Source organism: Cololabis saira, chromosome 21, assembly GCF_033807715.1.
Source record: "Cololabis saira isolate AMF1-May2022 chromosome 21, fColSai1.1, whole genome shotgun sequence".
Taxonomy (NCBI): domain Eukaryota; kingdom Metazoa; phylum Chordata; class Actinopteri; order Beloniformes; family Belonidae; genus Cololabis; species Cololabis saira.
This window is the reverse complement of record NC_084607.1, coordinates 28880991-28907520: the sequence shown is the minus strand read 5'-3', so window position 1 is coordinate 28907520 and position 26530 is coordinate 28880991. Positions and strand designations below refer to the sequence as shown.

The 26530-nt window shown below is 43.8% G+C and overlaps 1 protein-coding gene across 1 annotated transcript in view; it reads right to left on the bottom strand.

The window, feature by feature from the left end:
* Positions 1–6473: 6473 nt before the first annotated feature.
* The window catches only part of LOC133422717 (glutamate receptor ionotropic, NMDA 2B-like), a 153962-nt gene continuing 133905 nt past the window's right edge, over positions 6474–26530 (bottom strand). The window contains exons 14-16 of the mRNA XM_061712766.1: positions 25229–25416; positions 18799–19037; positions 6474–13799 (exon numbers count right to left, since the gene is read on the bottom strand). Of these exons, the coding sequence (XP_061568750.1) occupies positions 11511–13799; positions 18799–19037; positions 25229–25416 (2716 nt within the window). The 3' untranslated portion in view covers positions 6474–11510. The remainder of the gene's footprint in view (positions 13800–18798; positions 19038–25228; positions 25417–26530) is intronic.

Genomic DNA, 26530 nt, shown 5'->3' with positions numbered 1-26530 from the left:
GGAGATGGAAGACAATGTGCTCATTCCTAAACTGATGTTGTTTCCTGCGGTTCCAGATGCCTGTGAGGAACTAATGACCTGTGGTTGCACAACTGGATGCAAGACAGCCTGATGCGGTTGCAAACCAAACTGATTCTTGTCAGTGCCAAAAGTCAAGTGACTGTTGCATGAATATGTAGGCCTAAAGCACTGAAGACAAAAATGTTATAGCTCATCACTCACTCATCTTCTTCCGCTTATCCGTTCCCGGGTCGCGGGGGCAGCAAAGTCAGCAGGGATGCCCAGACTTCCTTCACCCCAGACCAGCTCTTCCGGGGGGAGTCCGAGGCGTTCCCAGGCCAGCCGAGAGACATTGTCTCTCCAGCGTGTCCTGGGTATTCCCCGGGGTCTCCTCCCGGAGGGACATGCCTGGAACACCTCCCTAGGGAGGCGTCCAGGAGGCATCCGGTACAGATGCCCAAGCCACCTCAGCTGACTCCTCTCAATGTGAAGGAGCAGCGGCTCGACTCCGAGCTCCTCCCGGGTGACCGAACTCCTCACCCTATCTCTAAGGGAGCGTCCAGCCGCCCTGCGGAGGAAACTCATCTCTAAGGGAGGAAACTCATCTCTAAGGGAGGAAACTCATCTCTAAAGGAGTATCCAGCCACCCTGCGGAGGAAACTCATCTCGGCCGCTTGTATCCGCGATCTTGTCCTTTCGGTCACTACCCAAAGTTCATGACCATAGGTGAGGGTAGGTGCGTAGATTGACCGGTAAATCGAGAGCTTCACCTTTCGACTCAGCTCCCTCTTCACCACGACGGTCCGGTACATCGACCGCATAACTGCGGACGCTGCACCGATCCGCCTGTCAATCTCCCGCTCCATCGTTCCCTCACTCATGAACAAGACCCTGAGATACTTGAACTCCTCCACCTGAGGCAGGACATCTCCACCCACCCGGAGAAGGCACGCCACCCTTTCCCGATGGAGAACCATGGCCTCGGTTTTGGAGGTGCTGATTCCCATCCCTGCCGCGTCGCACTCAGCCTCAAACCGCCCCAGCACATGCTGGAGGTCCCGGTCTGATGAAGCCAACAGGACAACATCATCTGCAAAAAGCAGAGATGAAATCCTGAGGTTTCCAAACCGGATCCCCTCCGGCCCCTGGCTGCGCCTAGAAATCCTGTCCATAAAAATTATGAACAGGACCGGTGACAAAGGGTAGCCCTGCCGGAGTCCAACATGCACCGGGAACAAGTCTGATCTACTGCCGGCAATGAGAACCAAACTCCTGCTCCAATCATATAGAGACCGGACAGCCCTTAAAGGAAAAGTTCGTTTTTTTACAACCTGGACCTTATTTGGCATTTTTTATGGTTGTATACTCACCCAGAGGTGTTTGGTGTCATTTGGAGTCCTTCGGAAGATATTAGGAGTTTTTTGCGAGCCGCTTCTCCATATAACTGTAGCGCATGGGGCACCGCGGGACACAGACGATGCAGCGTCTAAATAACACATGATTGCCGCAAAACTCTTCATTTCTTTTATGAATCACTAGATCTGCTTCCAGAACCTGTTGTCTTCATCCGGGGTTGTCTGTGTAATAAATAAATCCGTTTGTAAACAAGACCTCTGAACTCATGACGTCATCTCTGTGCACGCATCGCAGACACAGCTCTGTGTACAGAAACCTCACGCTACTGTTAGTTTACTGTTAGTTATTTGAAACATGTCTGAATATTTGTCAAATTCTGAGGTTGTGGACGACGACTTTGAATATGATGGACGTCCTTACCGTTTTGAGCCAGAGTATATGGCTGAAGAGCTCACTGAACGGAGGACAGAGTGCACAGTGCACTCCCTGACAGAGGGCTCAGCCAGACGTTCCCAACAGACCCTCACAATCCGTTTGGGTCTGCCCGGTCTGTCCAACCTCCTCCTCCGCCAGCGCATCCAACTCACCACCAGGTGGTGATCAGTTGACAGCTCAGCCCCTCTCTTCACCCGAGAGTCCAAGACATGCGGCCGAAGGTCAGATGAAACGACAACAAAGTCGATCATTGACCTCCGGCCTAGGGTGTCCTGGTGCCACGTGCACTGATGGACACCCTTATGCTCTAGCCGGTATCTCTCAACCTCACGCACAAGCTCCGGCTCCTTCCCCCCCAGCGAGGTGACATTCCATGTCCCCACTGAGAGGGTTTTGGTCCAGGTATTGGGTCGTCGAGGCACCCTGCCACGACTGCTACCCAGTCCAAATGGCACCAGCTCATCACAGTCCTTCCTGCAGGTGGTGGGCCTACAGGAAAGCGGGCCCACGTCGCCGTTTCGGGCTGAGCCCGGCCGGTCACGGGCAAAGACCCGGCCACCAGGCGCTCGCCTACGAGCCCCAATCCCAGGCCTGGCTCCAGGGCGGGGCCCCGGTGACGCCGATCCGGGCGACGTTACGGCCCTTTGTTCTTTCTCCTCCATGATTGGCGTGAACCGCTCTTAGTCTGGCCCGTCACCCAGGACCTGTTTGCCATGGGAGTCCCTACCAGGGGCGTAAGTGCCCCCGACAACATAGCTCCTAGGATCACTCAGGCACACAAACCCCTCCACCACAGTAAGGTGGCGGTTCAAGGAGGTGAAAAATGTGATTGTTCAGTGAAATTTTTGATGAATTAAATTGATGAAAATCACTCAGGCCTTTGAATATTGCTTACTAATAATGTGGTAGTCTTTACAAAATGCTGGTCCAAAGAATGAATGGTGGTGAATGGGACTGAGCTGGTTACAGCTATTTCAAGCCTTATAATAACTTCTCACAAAGAAAAAGTATGGTTATATCATACATTTCCTGACTCGTCAAAGTCCATTGGGTATTGTGGTTGTTGTCTTTTGGGTCGTTGATATCTCTTGATCCCAGAAGATAAAATTAACTAGATAGTTTAGGCGAAGAATTGTATGGAAATGTGTGTAATTTATGGTTTAAGGAGGCCGTGTGACCTCTATGTTTGTCAGAAAAACACAACCATGGGCTCAGATAAAAGCTGAGAAGGTCCCCTTTACATTGATACCAAACAATCATATATCTACTATTGACAAATTGAAACTGATCACCATTTCTAACTTTAGACGACAAATCAATAGTTGTGCTAATTAATCAATAATTATGACTAAACGATAACTTTGACAGCTTAGCATACGGCAGAAATGGATTCAGCACAAAAAAATCATACAGAAACAATAGAGAAAGTGCTTTTCCTCAAAAATGCCTACCATGTTGTTTTCTAAGGGGCTTTTTCAATTTTCGGCCCTGACTATAACAAAAGCACTCACCTGAAGTCACTGCTGCCAAAGGCGGTTTGACCAGCTAGTGACTCATTGTTCCCTAAAACCGGGCAGACACTGTGCGATTGTCGGCTCGTTTTGAACCGATTTTCCACTCGTGCGACTATTTTTTGGATCGGGCCAGATTTCAACCCAATCGTTTGTCGTGCCTGGTACTGTATACGGGGGGTAACGACGAGAGATTAACACCTCACGACGAGCTCCCGATCACGAATCGTGTGCTCGCAAGAAAATCAAACGTGTTTGAAATCCTGGTCGCTCCTCGTGAAGGAATCACACAGTTGAAGCAGCTACGACCCGATTGGACTCATCCTTTCACAGAGAGCATGCGCAATCTCTGATGTCACGTCAAACACTATTATCCGTAGTTTAAAGTGTTGCAAATTCACATTACAAATCATGTTTTAATAGCAGAAAAAAAAGACCGTATTTCCCACATCTGCCCAGCCAATTCCTTGTCCAAACACGACGTTGTCTAATCTTTTTTCATTTATTGCCACACAGAATGGCACAAATTGCCAAGGCAGAGCGTTTGTTTTTGCTGAGCATCTTCGGTGTCTCCCACTTCGGGGTTCCTCCTCTTCCACTTCTTTTTGACGTTGCAGTTCCAGTAACAGAAGTCCGACGTGAGAATTATGAACGTATAGTGTGAGCAGACGGGTCGCATCAGAGCATCGGGTCGTGCAGTGTGAGACTCGTGGGCTGCGAACTTTTGAACTCAGCGATCTAGTCGTGCACTTTGAGATGGGGCTGAATCAAACGACTTAAAATATCGCACAGTGTATGCCCAGTTTTACTTTTCCCTCCAGTACTGTGAATGTTGACTCTGCCCAATAAATGCACAAAGATTGTAATTAGGTGTTATCAACTTAACCACAATTGTGTTTATTATTGTGACTATAGATGAAGATTAGATCACATATTACAGAAAATTATTGCTGAAAACAAGTTCATTTCAAGAGGTTCACATTCTTTTTCTCGGCACAGTACTTGTGTGACATCAGAGGTAAAAATAAAAGGAAAAAAACTTCAAGATGAGCTGCAACACAGCTTTTCTCTATCAGTGATTTCAGAGCTGTATTATTATGTTTCACCTCCCAGACGTGAATCCTGCATCCAGTAAAGTTGATGACGTATACCTTCAGGTGCCAGCAGACAACTCAACACCTACAGTGTCGATTTCCCTTGGGGAGGTTTTGTCTGTGTCCTCTTTTACAGGATGTCCTGATTATTATTCATGCATTGAAATACACAAGGGAGCAACTCGGTAAAGAACAATATCACACTTCTGGCAACAGCTCAAGAGACATGCAGAAGATGAATAGTCCTCTTTATGTCATTTTGATACCAATTGCAGGGACAGGGGATTGGTTTCTCAATTTAGTTTCATCTTTCTAGATTTTCCAGCCTGTCACGCTTCTCCAGCGTTAGATGATTATCATGTGTCGTTAAAGGCGTCCTCAATCTCCTATCCTTGATTTCTTAGTCTAATATTTTATTTGAAATCAACTGTGTGCTAAAATGGGAAGGACTGTAGCTCTGAACCTCTTTTCATATAAAAACGTACGTGTTTAAGGGCAGGGATCTCTTACTTTCATGGGTCCAGCAGGAGCAGCGATGGTGGAGGAGAGAGCAGCCTGAGAAAACCTTGTGGGGGGCTGGACGCCATCAGAGGAGGCTGTGTGGAGCGCCAGCAGCAGTGTGGGCTGCAGCGGGGACAGACCCAGACCCAAGTACTCCACCATACCATCACCATATGGCCGTGGTTTCTCAGGCTGCCCTCTCCTCCCCCTTCCCCTCTCCCAGGAATTCCTGCCAGCCGGGGGAGAGGGAGCCAGCTCGTAAGTGACAGAAAAATCACATCTTTGCAGGCGTGACAATTCAAGTGTCCACAAAAGAAAGCAAGAAAAAAAAGGGAAGAAAAATCCAAATGAAGGCTTTTAGCCTTTAGAGAGGACTGATTAAAGGTGTATAACTGTCAACTAGGTTGGCCCAAACACCATTTAACAGGCTTCGGAGATTCAGTAGAAGGTTGGTGGGAAGTTATTTCAGTATTATAGATGTATTACTGTAAGTATTACAACTCACATGTAACATATTATCATAACAAGTACCACATATTGCTATTCTTCATCTTTAATAGGAGCCAAGCATTAATATAAGTGAAAACCAAACAAACTAAATAGCACAGCGCATCTTATCCCGTCAGACTTGGACTGCCCAGCCCTGTAAAAACAGGTTAGTGGTGGCTATCACCCGGTACATTAAGGTGAAAGTGTGGTTTATGTCCATTCCTTTCATGAGCAATGTTTACTGTTTACACGGTGACTGCAGCTTTATGTGGTAGCAGCTAGCTGCATGTTGTAACCAAGTATTTGATTGTACTGAACAGATGAACCACTAAGTACCATTTTGGGGTGATTCTTTGCTTTGTGTGCCCCAGGTGTCGACCAGGCTGCTGGTTTCGTGTCATTGCTCAGCTGTGATCTTTATGCATGTTCATTTCAACAGCCAAGACATATTGAAGCGTTAAAGGGCATTTCCATGTTTATCCTGACAAAGTAAACTCTCAGCTTATCCTTGTAGTTTTAACAGTTTTGTATTATTTTATTCAAATTAACCGGACATACACATAGTGCTGCTCACTGTTTAGCTGTGGATGTGTTGTGATGCTCATTGCATGCATTAAATACCACGAACAACATGGGGATCAATTAGTATTGCTATCAATTGATTGCGGCTGCGACGGCTAGCCCAGCGTCTGGAAAGGCTCATCTTCAAACGCTTCAACTCAGCTGTGACGTCGTTCCCAGATCTGCTTCCTGGTGTAAATGAAATGGGTCATGACCGTGGGTGACGATCGCAGCCAGGTGCATGTGGCCATGGCTGTATTATCATAGGATAAGAACTGCAACACGCTGACAAATTTGTTTTGTAATTCTGTCGTTTGAAAGAAAAATAATGGACACCGAATTGGAAACCAGATGTCCTCAAATAACTTCATATCCGAATTTTCCATTTCATAAATACACCAATCAAATAAGATGAGTTGTGAAAAGGATGCAGAGGTCTGGATAAACCCACATACTTACACGAAATCATATGCAAGAATAAAAAAAAAAAAGCTTAAAAAGACTCATTGCCATAGGTGTGAAACTTATAGTTATTTTATTATTAATACTCAACACTTCATTTGTTCATCATGTACAAAGAGAAAGAATAGTCTTATTTCAGCACTTATAATTGTAGATATTGGCATTATCCTTATTAGAAGTACCTTAATGACGTTTTTTTTGTGTGTTAAATTTTTTTCAATTTTGTCATGAAATGGTTAAATTTGTTATTGAGATTACCTTGATCATTTCCATACAAAAAGGTGAAGGTAAATATATTCCCCCATATTTAATATTTACACAGCCTGTACAATTTGTTTTTCTGTGGTTTTCTGTTTGTACGGTGTAAAAATTTTGGTATTATTTCAAAGAAAAGGGCCACAAAAAGAGAAAAGAATGGCCAAGAATAATATTCTGTATATCATTATGTATACAAGTAATACTATTTATATGGTACATTTTTGTCAACCACAATTAAATTTACCAGGTTATGTAGTTTCCATGTGGAGCTGTGTTGTCATCAACCTTTCAGCTTTGTGAAATACATTTAGTAGCAACCCCTTATGCAGTTTTCCCAACTCAAAGCAATTGAGTCTTAATTTATGGATGATAAAACTGTAAAGAAATTAAGTGGGAAAAAAGTGCATCATTATGAAGCATTATGAATACAGAATACACAAACGCAGACATATTTAAGTAACTCAAATATCAGTAAATAGTTTCTGTAATCTCTGAGGAGGAACGATAATTATGAGTTGCTTAATTAGACAGAGCTTGAAGAAAAGTTATGTAACATCCAGTTTCAGTTGCCAACTCAATGATTTGTTCATTAAGAAAAATATTTAAAAGTCAAATCATTGCGGCTGCCAGAAATATAGAAGAGAAACTTGTTTAGCAGCTTTTCACCAATGTGCCAGTATTCTTGACAAAAAAACAGGTGGGCCGAGGTGATATTTACAGCCACCACCTTCAAGATGTACTAGCTGAGTAAAGTCAAAATAAATAAATATATAATGATAGTAAAAGAGTTTTGCCCTATATGAACAAATTCATCTGCAGAGTTTGGGCTCAATCTGGCCTATAGGGGGGTAAAACCTCCAAATATGGCCTGGTCTCTGCAGGTGGTGAAGATCTGATGGTTGAAACAGGTTCTGGAGCCGCTCGGCTTCATGAGCCCCACAGAAGAAAAACCAGCCCCAGCTCGCAGCAGGAACTGATGTACTGAGTATAATCCCAGCGCTCCCTGTTTGGTCATGCTGCTCATTACAAATGAGGTGAACCATTTTGGTTAGAGCGTGAGGAAAATATGGAAAACTAACAGAGTTTATGTGCACGCAGATACATTATTCACTTTTCAATCAACCCTGTGTGCACGAAAAACAGCTGCGGAAAGCTGGGCTTCTTCTCTCAGGGTAGAGGAGATTAGAGAGACTTATTGGAATTAGTACCATACAAAAATAAGAGCCATGGAAATCATTTTTGACTGCATTGGACAAAATTGCATATAAACACAACAAAGTATAGACAATACGTCCTGTCTCATACATTGAAACATACAGTTCAGAAAGCTGAGCCAAATAAAAGGAGAATCCAGAACATTTCAGGGTTTTCAGGCATAAAAACAAAACAAAAACAAAACACAGTTAAGGAACAGACAACGCAACAACAATTTTTTCTGTGGCAAAACTTCACATAACAACCTTTTTAATAAGGGGTTGCACAAATGCATTTCAGCCTCCCCTCAATAAATGAAACTACACTCGTTCTTGGTTTCTCCACAATATTGTGATGAAATTCTCTGCAACATCGACGACATCAACACTGGGAAATGCCCAGTGTGTGTGTGTGTGCGTGTGTGTGTGTGTGTGCCTGCATGTGTAGATATCTTCCTTTACCACAGTGATGTCTATCCCAAGCATAGAGAGGGAACAGGACAGGCCGGGCCAATGATGGCTCTAAATTCTGTGTGCAATCACCGTTTGGAGCCCAGGTCAAAAATGGGCAGCAAAAACACAAATGTATTGAAAGTTCTTAGCAAGAATTGTTGCCATAAAATAAAGGATCACAATATACTGCCTCTATATGCAAATATCATCTCTGTATACATGTAATATTGTATTACATAAATGTGTAGATAATTGATTTTACCTCAAAAAAGCATGAAGAGTAGCTTACCTTAAAAATAGACTCTAACACAATTCAAGGGAAACTTAACAAAGACTCCTAAAACTAAACTTTCCCCTTTTATCACCAAACGTCTACACCTACAGTAAATTATCCTGCAACACTTTAGTGAAAATAAGAAAAGAAAAGAAAAAGAAAAAAGCATTATTCTTAACATAATCAGTATACTGATTGATAAACTATTAGAATTAAATAAACATGAAATTTAAAGAAAAAGAGGTTCAATTATATCACTTATGATTAGTAATATTTCTGTCTTAAGTATATTTTGCATATTTTTGTTGGTGTAATTTTTTGTTTTTATGAGTTTTTATAGTTATTTTCTTTATTTCTTAAATTGTTGTAAAAGGTAATGAAAGTTACATCCTGTCTGTCTGTTTACTGTACAAAGTGAAAAGTTTTTTTTTAAATATATTATTTACAAGGAAAAGTTTGAACATACTAATGCTGACGCTGATTGATGCTCACACCAAAGTAGCCTCCTTCTTATTTCCTCATCGTACCCTCCCAACATCTCGCTGATAATGGTTGACCTGAACTTTCAAAATGTGTGCGTATAAAAATTCCAGAGATCCCAATCCATTTATTAGGAGAGTCACGGTGGTGCGTGGGAGGGAGGATGAATGCTTTTTAAGGCTAACTCCATCAGTCTCGCACTGACAGTATTATCTGCAGAGCGGATGTGGAGAGGCTGTTGAATTTATGAATAGTTAGCAGTGTTAGTGGGGGGAAAAAAACACATAACAGCACTTATCATTCAATAATAATTCACTTCTCTGCACACAGACACATGTGCCAGCCTATTTAGATGGATGTGTTTTGATCGGGGCGTCAAATAGGAGCTGGCGATGACCAGGATCACATTCCACGTGCTCCGGCAGCTCCCTTCTCTGGCCGGCATTCCTGAGCGCTCTCCCGCAGCCCTTGAACTCCCATCACACGTTCAATTAACCAATAGAGGCTTCTCTGCTCTGTACATGATGAGTACCGTCAGGCGGCTCTGGGGTGGGGTCGTGGGGGTGGGGGCTGATGGGACGATAAGGCATGTCTACTGAGTGCCTGAACCTACACGGAGTAAAAAGTCCTGTGCAATTAATGAGGCTCCATCAGCTAAAAAGACTATTTACATCAGTCCCTGTTAAGAGAGAGAGAGAGAGAGAGAAAAAAGCAATCTTTCACATGATGGTGGCCACCTTTCTGATGTCTCGACCTCTGCTTATAGTGGCCCAACTGTTGTCTTCGCATTTCTCCTACATAAGTGACAGTGCATAATATTCATCTTACACAATGTCCGAGCAAAGCCGCCTCCGTGAGCCTTTCAGACTCAGACCGGTTAAAAAGTAATGCCTTTCCACGAGATACTGTACTAGTGAGAGGCCGAAAACGTAAGTGCCTGGTGAGTGTCATGTAACCTGAATAAAAGAAGTGGCCTAAAGGCTGCCATGTTGTGAAGCTGAGACACATCAGTCTCTCAGTAACAGTGGGGACATCCTGAATACAGTTGTTCCATAAAATACCGCCCGTACCTGACGTATGAAAGATTTTTATGAAGGTATAAAAGATCTAAAACGGCATCTTGCACTGAAACCAGCTCCCGGCAGCCTGCTGTCATTTTTTCTACGGCGGTTTTGGCCCGCGTGCGGTGAGAACGTGAGCAGCCTGAAAGCGCACCGGTCCGTCCCGGTGCGGCCGCTTGTGAACTGGAGGCCGGACACTTCCAGGGGAGACCATTAAGGCACGTCCTTCCTCTCAGCAGCTTCAGCTTCTGATGAAATCGCTGTTTCACAGTTACACAAGTTCATCTTGACAAAAAAAAATAAGTGTGTGTTTTTACGTATGCGTGCCTGATTTGCAATGTCTAGGAGACATCATATGTCTTTGAGATGTTGCTTTGTCAGAAGGAGCAAATAAATGAACGAGTGTGAAGTAAAATATTCTACAGAAAACAGAAAAAACAGGAGTTAAGGACTCAGTCTTTCTGGCTTGTTGGCTGAACTAAGAACAATGTTTCTGCTGCCAGAAGCAAACAGAACACAACTACGGATACTAAGAGATTTATGAAATATCATACCAAAATAACACAAAACAAGTTAACTTAGTGATATTATAAGGAGTGTTGCTATAATCAGCATTAACATCTCTGTTATTCACAATGTTATTGTTCTTATACCCTGTTTTTTATAATACCTTATTATCATTCATGATTGTATTTCTCATAGCAAAGGAAAGAATTTCAGCTCTTTAGGTGTCGGGGATGAGGAGGAGCGAGGCTGACAGGAAGCGGAGACAGGTGCAGGGAGAAGAGAGATGCGATGGACAGACTGTGCCACGAATCTGGTCAGTGTGACAACATCTACTTTCTGCAGTGACACAGGGGCAGATGGGCAGTTCATCCCCGTCTCCACTCTCGGTGCACTTCCTCACAAGCACCCAGCGGGAGCCTTCGGGCTGCCATCAAATCACACCACACAGACAGTAGGAAACTAGGAAGAAGTGTTGCATCATTGCGATATCAACCAAGTACAGAGGCTTTTTCCACACCAGTGGACAAAACGATGGAAATGTGGTCGAGGGCTGTTTGTAAAGTTGAGGGGAATGTTCGTTGACTATGTTTGGACATGTACGTTGAGTAGGTTAGGTCATGTTTGCGAGAAAGTTGGCAACCCACACCTCCTCAGGATGTCCTGATTTCATATTTCTTTAACCAATATTTTCTTGCAAAATGTAGATTAACCCTTACTCTTATACTTCAGAGTCACAACCTTTCAGTGTTTCCCCTTTTGTTCAACTCCTCTTTTTCTCATTACTGTCTCAGCATGGACTTGCATCTACAGTGTCCTAAGAATCATCCCTGATCACTTGACACCTCTATTGCTCTCCTCCTCCTTGCCCTTTTGTTTTAAACGTCAGACTCAATGCTGGAGAGTTTCTCATACACATGGCCATTGCTTCCGTTGAAGGGTCGCGGGGGGCCCACCCCCAGCATAGAGCCATGGTGGTTCAGTCCACCAAGGCTCAGCTCTTTTGGGAACCGAGGGGCCACGTTGGACATCACCCCGGCTGTGGCAGACGCCGGCAGATACGAAGTTGCACTCATTGGGGCCCTGAAGTCACTTCGGCTGTTTTTGGCAACTTGTTGCTGCTGCTGCTGTTGTTGCTTTGTCATGTAATATTGTTTGGCTCCGTGCATCAGACACTGGTCATCCCCAAAGGTGGGTATAAAGGGATTTTGGTTTACCCGGTCAGGGTAAAGGGATTTGGATAAAGAGAATCCTGCACCTCCTTCCATCAAAGATCTGTCCCTGTCTCTCATGTCTCTTTCTCCGATGGAACGACGATGGAGGCCCTCACCACCTCTGAAGAGGCCAAACTGCGAGCCAGTTCCTTTCCGGCTCTCCCCTCCATAAAACAATGGGTCTCTGTCTCTCTCCCTCTCTCTCTCCGAGCCCCCATGACGTTCAAATATGTGTGCAAAAGGACTGTTACCTTCCATGTAGCGTTCCTTTTCCTTTAAGCTAACGCTCCTGGGTGGGGGCAGCATCCCTACCATACCTGCACCGCTCATCCCGGCATCTCCCCCTAATCCTATCAAACTCCCCATCCCACTTAATTCCTCTTTCTGAAGGTCGACAAATGCGTCATATGAATGCTGCCGCCTCAGTTGCTTGCCGAATCCTCCACTCTTCCTCCTCTGCTGGGCCTGAGCTTGAGTCTGAGGCCCTGCACCCATACCTGCCACTCCTCCTCCACCTTTCCCTCCCCCCATCTGTTCCAACAGGTGGTTGTTGTCCTCGCTGATATCGTAGAGATTCCCAGTCTTTTTACAACCTTCGCAGCGCATACAGGTTGCAGAGCTCGGGCGGCTATTGCCTCCTCCTGCCGAGGACCCACAGCTTATACCACCACCATAGCCGCCACCACCTCCTCCATGCATGGAAATCTGCTTGCCCCCTCCTCCCCCACTGGCCCGACAGTTCCTGCACTCCCAGTCTCCCCCTGCCAACCCCGATCCTCCCCCACCCTTTGAATCAGACTTTTTAGGCTTGCTCTTAAGAAAGTCCTCCACCGGTACCAAGGTGGTGCAGGTTCCTACTCCTCCGTCTCTACTCCCAGGGCCTTCTGTCAAATCCACGTGTTCCCACTGAGGTACACCCTCTTTGGGTCGAAACTGGTCCAAATAAAAGTCCCTAACACTCTCCTTCTCTCGGAAAACATAAGAGTTCCCATCACTGTTGCCTCCTCCACCTCCTCTCTTGCGTTCGGGGGGTAAAAGTGGTGGGGAGGCAGAGCGATGGCCGTGGTAATGGTGGTGGCTGATGTGGTAGGGTTTCCTCCTATAGCCCAGCTCAATCTCGTCCAGCTCCCGTCTGGACTTTGCAGAGGCCGGCCTCTTTTTCAAGCTGTCACGGTATTGTTTACGCTTCTTTGCATTACCCTCCAGGTTTCCGTAAGTCACTGTGTGCGTAGAAATGTCGGAGACATCAGAGCGTATATTCCCATCATCATCTCCTCGCCCAATACAATAGCCGTGTCCAGGGATGTAAGTGGAACTCGAAGCACCTCCCTTGAATGAGAACTTCCCGTACAGGTCAGGCAGACCTCCCTTGAAGCTCTGGCCTGCGGGGGGAGTCTGTCCGGACAGGAGGTCAAACTTGCTCATATTCCTGTGGGTCAGTGCAGAGCAGGGCTGGGTGGTAAAGATTGGGGCCACCCCTCCGCCAATGCTGTCACAGTCAAACATTCCACCTTCCAGTGAACTAGCACTTCCCAGACTGTGGGGCCTGTTGGCAGGAGGGCCACTCAGTCCTAGCGTTGAACCATGGTGGTGTAGGTAGTGGTCCTGGTACACATTACTGTCCTTGACGTGGAGGTTACCAAACGTCCTTTCCACCTCGCTGATGTAATCACTGAACATGTTGTCTTCCGGGAGGTAAGGAGGTTTGCAGTCTGAATGGCCTGCCAAGCTGCGCCGGTGCTCAGAGATGTCGTAAACTGAAGAATCACGACGAATGAAGTCCAGGGCGCTGTGTGGCGAACCGTTGACCCCTGACAGGGATGCCATGTTCTTGGCTGTGCGTAAAAGGCGCATGATGTTGGAATGGGTGTTGTTCATGGTGGCTGATGGGGAGTTCAGTGCAGAGCTGCTCTTCTCCTCGATCTGCACTCCGTGAATACAGCTGTATATGCCCTGTGTGAGAGAAATACCGGAGTTAGAGTGGGAACATTTTTTTTTAACAGGTCATGTCAATTAAAATAAACACAAAAAGTGAAATATTGTTAGTTTCTATTTAAGTTCGTTAATATACTGCATTTAACAATCAATACTGGAACTTGAACATGCTTTTTGAATCAGGATGGATAAAAGTTGGAACAGCTGTTGTCCAGTTCAAAGTCTTAACCATCCCATCCTAGTCTTGTTCTTTTATACAAATTTTAATGATCGCCCATAATTTAAAAAATCTCCACAGCAGTATATTTCTGTCAATACTGTCAACACCTTGTATAGACAGGGACACAAATGCATGTTTCATATAATTATCTAATTCATAGGCAGAAATATGTTATATTCACTGGCTTGAGAACGAATGCAAACAGTAATAAGATTCAGAGAGAATATTTTGGCCCGATGGTGCATGATTGATAAAGGAATAGGAGCTGTAAAAACCCTTTCAGTCCCACTGTTCAATATCTTTAATCAATGTGATTAGAATTCAGCTGAACAGTTTAGTACAGCAGTTATTAAAGACCTCAGCTTCACAAGCCGTCAGCAGCAGCGGCTCCAAAACAATTCCTGGTGTACGGAAAGGCCACGCCAAGGAGACAGTAGATGAGGGTTTGTCGTGACACAAAGATAAACTGCTACATTTGCATTCAGTGATGTACGACACAATATTCAGAAAAAAATGGATGTTTAGCAGAGACCAAAACAGGCTTGACAGATGAGGATGGTAAAAGGATCAGATCAATTCCCCACAATAATTTTAATCAGTTTTTTTTTCCTAAATATCTGCAAATGGTGATGGGAATAAAGGAGGACTTGAGCCACTGGTGAAGCTGATGTTTAAAGACTGGCTGACCTATAGCGTGCCCTGCCAGTCAGGACAGAGATGACGGGTCAAGCAGCGGTCAAATCTTTCTTACTATTTGGTTATGACCCCTTCCTCAACACTTCTCTTTGCTCTTGCCACTTGTGTCTTGTAATTAATTAGACCGTGCTTGCTGCATTGCAGCACAAAGGCCTCATCCTTCATACTGGTTTTATAGATAATATTATTACGTCTTTTAATTTCACAGTCTGGTAATGGCCAATATGTAAGACTTGACATCAGCTGAGCCTGGAGAGATGAACATAAATACAAAATGACAACATTGTGTAAGAAAAGCATCTTGATCTTCATGATGCATCAGACTTTTTCCACAGGACTATCCTTAAGTTTGCATTCTTTATCTGCACTGTCACCTGCACTTATAGATACATTTTGATGACGTCAGTGGTCTCATTACACTCCACCTGACACCGAATCAGTCACATCCTCCGTCTCGGGAAATTCATGTCAATCATCCCATTTTTTCAGAAACATTTGCCTTAATTTATGTGTATATTTTGACATTAACAGATGGTAAAGGGTTGTAGGGAGCAATGATGCAGACTGAAGGATTACATTGCATATTTTTGAACCCTGGAGTCCTTAAACACAAATAAATAAATAATGCTACAGTGGAGGAGTTAAATTTTGGGTTCATAAATTTTCAAACTTCTGGGTTTATAAAGCCAAAATCTTCACCTTTAACATCAGAATTTAAATAGTTAGAAACACAGCAATTCTGACTTCTTTAAACCAGGAATTCGGTCTTTATAAAGTCAGAAACCTTGTCTCTATGTACAATAAAAAACACTGTTGAATCAGAACACAGATGGAGCATATATACGCCATAATGCCTGGATCAATTTGTATTTGCAGATGGAAGCAGCTGCCTCACAGCTAGAAATTTCTGGGTTCAATTCTTGCTGGGGACGCTGTGGGTGCTGAGGGCGTGTTTACGTCCCCCATGACTTCAGCGCCCAGGGTGGGGTTGGTGAAAGGGCCTTTCTGTGTGGAGTTTGCATGTTCTCCCCGTGTTCCCCTGGGTAGCTAATGTGAGCTACCCCCACAAAAACATGCAACAGTCCTGGGCTATAAATGCCCCCTCTGACCAACCGGGGCACCGGATGGGGTGGAGAGGATCTGGCTGGAATAACGTGATCCTTCCACGCGCTACGTCCGGATGGAGAAACCCCACCCTGTCTGGTGAAAGAAGCTCCCTGCTCACTCCTCAGGTTAAGGAGGAGACCTGAGCTCAGTGCAGGGCCCTCCCGGGGTTGGTAGAGGATGGCAATGCACAGGACTGACTTAGGTAGGAGCACTGGGTGAAAAAATGGGATATGGAATATTTTTTAAATAAATTATGGAATATTTTTTAAATAAATTATTATTATTTTTTATATTAAAAATAATAATTGTTGCCTAAAACCACGATATTATTATCAGCATCCAGATTTTGAAGAGTAACGGTTTTAGATTTAGTATTTGTGTGCATGCAGAAACCCTTTGGCAGCTGCTGACAGATGCACTGGTCAAAAGTAATGAAATTGACTTTGTTTAAATAAAAATACAAGGCATACTACAGATTCTTACAAATTTACATATGCATGAACTCAGATTTTCAGATTTTCTTTTGCTGAATCCAAATGTTGCCCTGCATTTTTAATTAATTAATTAATTTTTTTACATTTTTAACTCACATGGCCCTAGTACACCGTCGTAGCCAAAAAACAATGTATTAAAACTGAAAAAGAGAATCAGGAGAGCCCCAAATGTCGCTGCTCCAAACAACTCAGCAGCTGATAAGTTAACACCGGCCTAAAGCGTATATGGTGCCAAATACACCTGAACTTAATGACGATGTGCCGACAGAGCTGTGAAAACCCGAGTGATTAAGCCTCTAATACATTTAACTGTTCTGGAGTCATTAGAGACTTTTTAAATCGATGTAACTAATTTATTTCAGTGTTGCAGGTGAGACCTGGAGGAGCAGGTAGCCACGTGGGAACAAAGCCAGAGGGAGGGATTCCTAACCGACCACGAAGCCATGGCCGCAGCCACGTGACTCACACCAACCGTGACAGATGTGTCATTTTTTTTTACGCCGCCAGGCTTAAATGTTAATTGCAGCAATAACAATAAGCTTTATTGGATTATGCTGTGAAATAATAAAGGCAGAATCAGTCTGAGTAGCTCAGCGAGAAAAAAAAAAAGGAAAATGAGGAAACGGCCGTGTCTGAAGAGACAACCCTCGAGTAAATGAAAAGGTGATGTTATGCTCCGGACAATGTAACGTAGAAATATACTTAACTGTGTCCTTTTGTTTTTTGGAGGGTTGTTTTTTATTTGTTTCTGTTCCTGATGCTTCACAGTTCTCCTGGTTTACGCTACGGATGCAAATAATCCCTCTCAATAAGCATTTCCCCTGAATATTTTATCTTACTGAATCATCTGGCCCTATCTGAGGACAAACAGCGTTCATTTATTTTGTCACATTACAGCATTTGCAGACATAATTTTTGCAAATGAGAGAAATCACTGAATGTTACACAAAGCCTAATTAGTGTCTGATCGAGGCCGCACGCACACGACAATGACGCAATAATCGAATCCAGCGCTTTGGAAATGAGAAGTCAAATGACATTTTAGCAGCGAGTACCAACACACACATGCACACACACACACACATTTACAACATAAAATTAACTTGTACAAAGAAGTTGGGCACTCAAGCGTAATAACGGAGTAGAGACTTTTTTTTTGCAGTTTTGCTCTCTACGCACAAGCAGCAGCACGGCAGCACGTCCAACAGGAGCGAGAACAGCAACGTGTGGATCCTCTGCCGTAAGTCGGCCACGTGCTTTTTGCCGTCGGCGTTTCACCTTCAGAGGCGCGCAGTGAATTACGCCGTAGCCATGTCCAAACAATTGGAATGCAAATCAAACACCTGGGGGTGACTTTGGTCCCCCGGGATCCCGTAATCTACCCTCGCTGCTACTGTGGCTCCTTTTTTTTTTTTTTTTTGATGAGTGAAATATTGATTTGCGCTCCACATTTTGAAAACGTTTACATAAGCTTGAGAAAGACCTCAGTGTCAAAACAGAAGGTGAGCGCTCGTTCATCTGTGTGCACTGAGGTCGGGGGGGGGACCTGTTCATTTCAGCCTCAAAGGGTAAAGCACACTCATTTAAAACACGTTAGAGCGCGTTAAGCTACTGGAAGATTGAACTGACAAGTTACAAAAGGGATTCAGAAACACAGAGGATGGTTGGATCGTTCAGACCAGTTGCACACAAACTGGGACGTGCTTTTTGTCCTGCACAGATTTAGCTACCAGAAAGTCAGCGTTAACTAACAAATGGTTGTGTAAGGCGAGAATTTCTTCACCTGGCACGCTACCAATCTTGATAACACGCCCTCTAAGGTTTGAAAATGATATTTTTTACTCTAGTAGAGAATGTTCAACTAAGATACGAAACATTATCATTGTTTGTGTGTTAACTGCTAAAGTGTATTGTGTTTGTTTACTATCCTGATCAACTGAAGATCAGATTAATCCCCAAAATAATTCACGTCCAACTTCTTTATTCTCTACTAACAGTTTGGCTGGTCTTTCTCATATTTGCCACAGAACTGGTGTTTCCAGTATTACTGTCCATCTGAGGTGAACTTGCGTCCCGAGAACGTGGTTGTGTTTGTGTGCGGAGTTCAAATTCGGCTTCCTTCTTGCATCATATATTTCCAGGAGACATTTCTTGCTTCAACGATCTTCCAAGGCTTTACCAAGAACTTAGCATTTGTGGCTATAATTAAAAGTCACCGTTTGTGGCCTTGACTTTATGCACAGCGATTTTCCCCTTACTCATTTGCAGTTTTGCACTGATAAACCTTTCTGTTCACTTGTTTATTTATGTTAAAAGGTTTGTGAATCTGTAAGCGCTGAACCAACAACCCATCTTGGCCCAGAATCCTTCGGTAAATGCTCCTTTTATACCCATTTAATTCTGGCATCTCCACCTGTCACACTGATCTGTTGCTTCTAGTCGTGTCACTTATTTGTTTTAATGTACCAGTCCCCCTCTTTCCCCCTCTTTTCTCTCTCACCCTGCTGATGGAGAAGACAAAGCCGGGCTGCCCGGTGCAGACGCCCATGAAACAGAAGCGAAGCTGCCAGTAGAACCAGTGTTCGCAGATGAAGGTGATGAGAGAAAGCGCCATGGCAGCGCCCAACATGTAGAAGACGCCGGCCATGTTGTCCACGTCCAGCTGGCTGGACATCACCTCGTTCTTCTCGTGGTGACAGATCCCCGTCAACCAGAGGGACTCCAGTTCCTCCATTTCACCTGGATGGGAGACACGTAATTACTTTGGGGAGCGGGAATGGGCGGATTAGAGCAAGGTCAACGCCAGGGAGACGTTGGAAGGATGAGGGTAGAAACAGATGGTATGAAGGGGGAAGCAAGCAGGGAGGGACGGCTGAGGAGTATAAGGAATAATAAACTGGTAATGGAGGCTTTTTCTTTTTATTTCCACATCAAATTTACTTAAAGAAGGGGCTGTGAAACAGTGGGAATGGATGTTAAACAGAAAGTGGAGGGATATGATGTAATCACAGGATGGTATTAGAGGACACAAGGGATGAAAAACATGATGAAACATATGAAGAGAAGAGGGAGGATGGCGAGCATGTAAGAGAGGGAGTCAGGGTGGTTGAAAGTTAGTTACAGGGTTGAATTTTACAGACTGGAAATCAGAGGTGCACACATTCCTTTGGTCACATGTTAATTAGATCAATCTTATTTTAACCTCTCCCTGCTAATAATCGTCTGCAGGTGTCTGTTGCTCATCTGATGCCAGTCCCCGAGTTTCTGCTCTCTTTTGTGGATCACCTTCTGCTTCATTACGAGCTGTTCTCTATCAAAGCTGACAGCGGCACAACGGGCGTTGGTTAATTAATCATACATTCAGCCACGGCTACTGCATGCCAGGCAGCGCTGGCAGAACTCTGAGCATCAACCAGGCAGGGATACAGCATGCAGCAATCACACGGCAGCGTTCACTGCACATCTGCCGATGCACTGATGAATGATGGCCATCGTAAAGCCATTAGGACGTATCAGGGACGCGGGACAGCGCTGAAATCACCTGCTGGGACATCTGATGCAGGTCAGGGAGCCATACTTGATTACTCATTCATTTATGTGTTTGTTTTAAGGGACACAAATGTCATTTTGGAGATTATAGTTTAATTATTTATAGGTCAGAGTTTGCAGGAATGTAAGTTTAGTATTACCAGGAAAAAAGAACAGTTAATAAAGGTTTTTGAGTTGGCTGCCGTTATGGGAGGCAAAAAACAAGAGCTGCATTGTTTTTTTTTGACTGACCAGTGCATTTTTGTTCTATATTATGTTTCTAACATAAAAAACAAAACAAAAATACAACTTTGCAAAGTAAAAGGGATAATTAATCCTGTTGGGAAATATTAACAATTATTTTCTCTCAGGGTTTTTCTTTTTTAAATATATGAAATGATATGCAAAAGTAAAAAAAAAAAAATATCAACTGATTATAGTGGGTCAGCAATCGGCAAACAGTAATCCTGTGAGCAACACACGTCCCCTGCTGATCAGTCTTCTCTCTGGAGGAATCTGTTTACAACGGTCAAGTTCATTAAGATTTTTGTACATTTCGTTAGGCTCATAGCATAATTGCCTAATTCTAAGGCATCCAAATACAACTTAGGCAATTATGCTATGAGGCTAACGATTTGCATTTGCACAGCTCTCGTAAGGTCCCGCCATTTCCATTTGGTTGAGTTTTGGACTTTCACTGGGCCGCTCTAAAACCTCCATTCTTTTGTTTTTCAGCCACTCTGATGTAAATTTGCTGGCGTGTTGTGGATCGTTGATGAACGACACCCCCAAACATCCACTGTCTTCTCATCTGTCCAGAGGACATTGTTCCAACAAGGCTGTGGTTTGCTAGGATGCACTTGTGTGAACCTCAGTCATGTCTCTCCTGGCAACCCTTGAAGACAAACTGCACTTGTCCAGTCCTCTTTCTGCTGTGATGTCATTTAATATGTGAGACCTGCAGGGTTTGAGATGTAGCTCTTGGGTTTTTATGCATTTCTCTGAGCACTGCTCTCTTAGGGTAAAAGCTGGCAAATGATTTAATGTTTTCCACCTGTGAAAAATCCTTGTCTCTGTAAATTGGTCCAAACTATATGGAAATTGTTTCTTTCCAGGTGGATTTACTGTAACTGTTGCTTCTCTAAGACCGGTGCTTATATCGTTCCCTCGTGGCATTGCATAACACGCACCTGAATGATCCATAGCAGCAATTTGTCAAAACACCTGCTCCTATAGCAGTCTGCACTCCTGCTGATGATCAGGTTATCAAAGACTGATTATTTGAAGCAGCTCGTCGCCCCTTTTTTAAATAAAGAGATTAAAAAAAGAGAAGGAATTTCTAGAAAAGAAAAGACTCTTTTACCTTCTACGGTACTTTGCTCTGGTGACAGTTTCATTTAAGAGGAATAACATAATGGATGACAAGAGCTCAATAGCTCTGCAGCAGCAGGAAATCTGCAGACTCTCCTGTTTCCTGTTAGATATATTTCTTTAACCTTAATTCACTTCCCCACTGTTAATAACTAAGAGCACTCTTTGAAATCAGGATCGACACACAAAGTTCAAAGTATGCATTTCAAAAGACAGGAAGCAGTAACTGATATCACTGATATCTCTGAAATGATGCAACAAGTCTCCGCGCGGCTCTGAGGGGAAGCAGTTCATCAAGCTCAGCTGAACTGACTCGGGAACTTTTCATTTCTCAGAAAATCAGAGGAAATAAATTGCGGTTGAAGCTGCGGTCTAATTTTCAGGACAGCCGTGATGTATTTTTTGCTCGGGCCTGCGTCAGACTAGCCAGACTCTCTTCCAGCCTTCATACCGAGCCACCGGGCTCTCCGCGTGAGCCCGATCGCTTTCTAGGCCAGCAGGATGGCGAGGCGTGGCAAAGTGACATTGAAATCCTGAGAGGGGCGAGACAGGACCGAATGCTTTTGCACTGGCGCAGGGGGATGTTGCTGCAAGCCGACCCATATTCATTTGCAAGCGCACACAAGTGAGCTGCAAAGTTTAAGAAAGATAATTTGATTCAATAGGAAACCAATACAACCTATCATCAATCAATAAGGAACAATATGACAAGCTGATATTGGGAAATAGACAAAAACATCCGATATATTACTGTGATTTCATCTATTTAAAACACACACACCCTCGCTGGCGCACGTGGGCAATCTCATATTCAGAGGGCTGACCCATATTCACATATGTGAGCAAACACACATGCACACTAACCCACACACTCGCGCACGCACAGTGTTGAAATACACCAGGAGCTAAACTGGCACCCTTAACTGGGACACACTATAGTGGGCCCCGGAGGGCCCTCGGTTCAGGAGGCTCACAACATGCTGGACCGCCACCAAGAAGAGCTGCAGCCACAAGACAAACGCACGCTCCCCAACACACACCACACCGTCATTATACATCCCGCCCCGCGCAGAGCCGTGCAGCAAAACAGGATGTTCTGAGACGTTTACTGTTGTCTGACCTGTTAATGACGACGTGTTTGCAAACCGTTAATCATGGTCTTTGTATTCTGTACAGGTTGGCGATGGACATTTGGGACACATTTCAATTCATTCACACACTCATTAATTCTCCATCTTATACCGGAATGAAGTAGATTTCAAAAGCAGGGACCCTGGAGAGCTTGGACAGTTTCCCATAAAAGACAAGTACGATCATAAAGCAGAAGGTCTCCCAAGTGGAGCTAAATCTCGCTTTATATTCCTGGAAGATGTGTCTTATCTTTTCATGTCTGTATTTGATATACTGTATGTGAGAGGGGCATTAATGTACATTTGACTTGTAGAGCCAATTAGAGACACGTTTTCTGTTCGCTCTCACACCTCTTATCCAGCACATGGAAGAGAGGGTGAACCCAGAAGTGAAAAACACTGCTATTGTGCTAAGGCCTATTTAATCAGAACAAAAAAGAAAAAAAAAACATCAATTTTGAGCTGAGTAGGTGTGTGTTAATACAGAATAATATAGCATTTGTAGTTCATAGTTCCAAATCAAAGGGGGTTTTAAAAGAAATGGGGAATTTTCTGCATAGCAAAAACCCTGCTTGAAAGTTTCCATCTATTCAGAAGTTGAGAGAGTTGAAGTTGACAAGCCAATGAGGTTCATAAAAGGAAAAAGAAAAATGTCAGACACCTGTTGCGTGCCAAAGTGACACGGCAGGCAGAGGTGTGCATGTTGAACAAGAACCTCATCGCAGCCCCACCACAAGAAGGAGGAATGAGCTGCATGTGCAGATTGTGGTTTTGCATCGCTTTGTTGAGAAATGTATGAACATCCCTGAAAAAGATGAGCTCCTGAAGTCAGCATCTCGCTCGTTGCCATGGATACCACCCCATACTGTACCATAACAGAGTGTTTTTTTGTCCTTGTTGCTGATAGTAGTCAGGATCATCTTGTGGTCACACGTCACCCACTTCTTCCAAAACAGATCCAGTGTATTGATCTGTCTGATCATCCCAGAATCCTCCGAGCCCAGAGATGCTGATGCCACCTCAAGACAAGGCGAGTACAAGACTTCTTTTAAAGATAAAGCTAAGTGCTTGTTCGGGCAGACGTTTCCCAAAGTAAGCCTCTTGTCTGGTTTTATCAGCTGCCGATGAAGCCCTCGCCATTTACTCGTATACATTTCTCCAGATGCTTTGGATAAATGAATGATTTGCACCATATCTACGAAACCCTTCCTCATCTTCATCGGAGGAGTGTTGCTCTTACACATTTCAGTTCGATTTACCCACATATTCGTTGTGCTTTAAGGCTTTGGTGCTTTCGTACCAAATCCTTGCTGCAGCCTCCCATTGTCGCCGCCTATTCAAGTAATGAAACTACGATTTCATTTTTCCTCTTTACGAGCTACAAACTCCTGCTTAAGCCCTGAAAAAAATGGATGTATACTAATAAATCAAATAGTTAATGAAACAAAACATGAAATATTTTGGATTTGGATTGCCTGAAAAGAAAAATAATCATGAATGTACTGTAAGAACCCTTCCCTTTTCATTTTCATACTTTTTCAAAACGTTCTGATTAGTAAATGTACATGTTTATTGTAAATGATGGAAAAAATGTGTGAAAAAAGGAACAATTTAAGCACAATGTCAGTGCAATAGTGCGGCGCATCTGTCAAGGTCTGCAGATGCGTGTTTGCTAGTGGAACTGACACACTGACATTTGTTGACTCACTGATGATTGAAGCAACTGCATGAATTCAGACGTATCAATGAGGAACCGGCGTCCCTTTTCAGCCAAAGGCATGAACACCGGTTAGATTATATATATGCAGAGCAATCGTAAATTATGCTAAACATATGTTCAAAGGGACCACAGACCTTTTCAGGGTGACAAAGGGAAAGGTGATCTATGAGCCTGTTGACCAGCTAATCACATGATCTGAGTTTAATTCATATGAATTAAATGGCGATTGTGAGCTGAAGACTTCAGGTGGTCTTTTCACAAAGAAATTATCAGGTATGAATTGATGTAACACATGTCAATCCAGTTTTTTCCTGTCCAACCATTTAATCTTTGCCCTTGCAGGATATTTCCCACGCGATTCTTTTCAGATTAAATGAGTACAAGCTTGTGTATCTGCTCTGGATTGTATAGTTGAGCGAGAATCACAGCTACCGTTGCAGGTCCCTACAGCACAGCCTGGAGCCATTCATGTAGTATTGATGGGCAACTCAAGAGCTCCGCATAGTTCTTTAAAGATAATTGTGGATTACTACAACTTAAATCTGACTTTTTACAGGTCTGGTCACCGTTTTAATGGGAATGACGACACTGTGCTCACACTTTCAATTACTGATTTTACACAACGCAGCAATGATTTTATAATAGTCAAACCTGATTCCTACAACAGGCAGCCAGAGGAACAATCAGATTCAAAATTAAATAAATCAACCTCAGTTATATAAAAACATCTTGTTAGTGTTCATAAAATGCTGTTGGGTTAACTTTAATATATCCTCAGCACCAGTGAAATCTTCATTTCAGGTGCACAAAAATACTGATTTGTTGAAATAAACTGCTTTCAACTTTAACTCAAGCTATTTAATGAAAACAAAAGTGTTGCAGTGTTGCCAGACTTAAGCAGTTCTTTTTGCTGATGTGTCATTAAAATAAAAGCACAACCAAAAAAAATACTAAAAAGTTTTCCCATTCTTTTCAAGGTCAGCAAGGAGGTGCGATCTCGGGCATTAGCTCGTAAAATATGGTCTCTTCTCGGGGAATATCTGATGCATTTTTTTGAGAAATGAATGAAGCAGCCATCACATCAGCTCGGCTGCATGCATGAGAGAGTCCGCTCACTCCGTGCATGAAACCGTGCGGCGTCTATGAATAAAACAGTGGAGGAAACGGCTCCGCTCCCTCACCATCTCCAAAGAGCTGCAGGATGGCCAGGTCCACATGTCTCTTCCAGAGCGACTCCTTCTGGATGGCGATGCCGTACCCAGTGGTGGCGAAGATGTAGCCGCTGCCAATGGTCACCAGCTTGCAGCCCTCGTCCCTGCCAGCCATGTAGTTCAGCACGGCCGCGTCGTAAATGAAGGCATCCAATTTGCTGAAGAGAAAAAAAAAAAAAACACGAGGAGGAGGGAAAAGAGAGATAGGTTACAATTAATTAGCGCTTGGAAGTCAGACGTCACAGCTACAACGGTCCGATTAACCTGCTAAATAGCACTAAGCTGCTGATAAGAGTAATAGACTTCCACTTGGTTTGCCAAAGGCTGGAGCTGGCACGCAGACTAGTGAAAAGGAAGACTTGCTGAAAGCTGGAGAGGGGGTGTGAAAGCATTATTGAGGTTATTCAAGCTGCGATGTTTATTCAGAGGAAGACATAAACAAGAAGCTTCAGCATCAACTCCTGTCTTCTCCTGCTGTTCACCTGGACTACGCTTCGGTTGCTCTCCTGAGTTTTTAAACAAAATATTCAATGCCATTTATTTTTTTAACCATTTGTTGGAATAAGAAATCATTTCAATGACCTAATTTACTGGCTTTTGAAGTTTCAAATGTTTATATTTTAATTTAAGATACAGAAAAAAAACAAAAACACGTAAATGAGCGTGCAACAGCTTAATTGCATGACGGAGGATCACACTGTGTCAAAACCTCAAGCTGGTAACAAAGACAACAACCAGCTTCTAGCTGATTCAGATGAATGGATCACCATCAGCTTGTCACCAGGATCTGCACCAGAGTAGGAGTGACCCGTGCAGGAGTTGAAGCCTCCTGCTCTGGAGTCAGTAACTTCCAGCTGCTCAAACCGCAGCCATCCCCTCATGTCCCTGAAAGTGGACTTTTGTAGGTCTTGTTGAGGGAGTAATCTGTGTCTGCAATGGCTCAAGCTTGAGTTATGGTTCTGCGTCAAAACGACGCCGTGCCTACGGCGTGTGGTACGCGTCGATGCAGACCCCACACCGTCACTGACGTGCACCTCCGGAAAATTGTAACTACGCGTCAAAGCGACGCAGACCACATGCAGACGGAGAGGGCTGTGATTGGTTCGCTTGGAAGCAACGCATTTCCGGTTTGAGTGAACTTTCAGCACTCTTTTCTTTGTGTATGTGTGATTTTTTTTGTTTTGGTTTTTTTCACAATAGTTGTCCTTATCTCTTTGATTCACTGTGACCGGAAAAAGTTGGATAAACCATTCAGGAAAAGATCCCAAATTA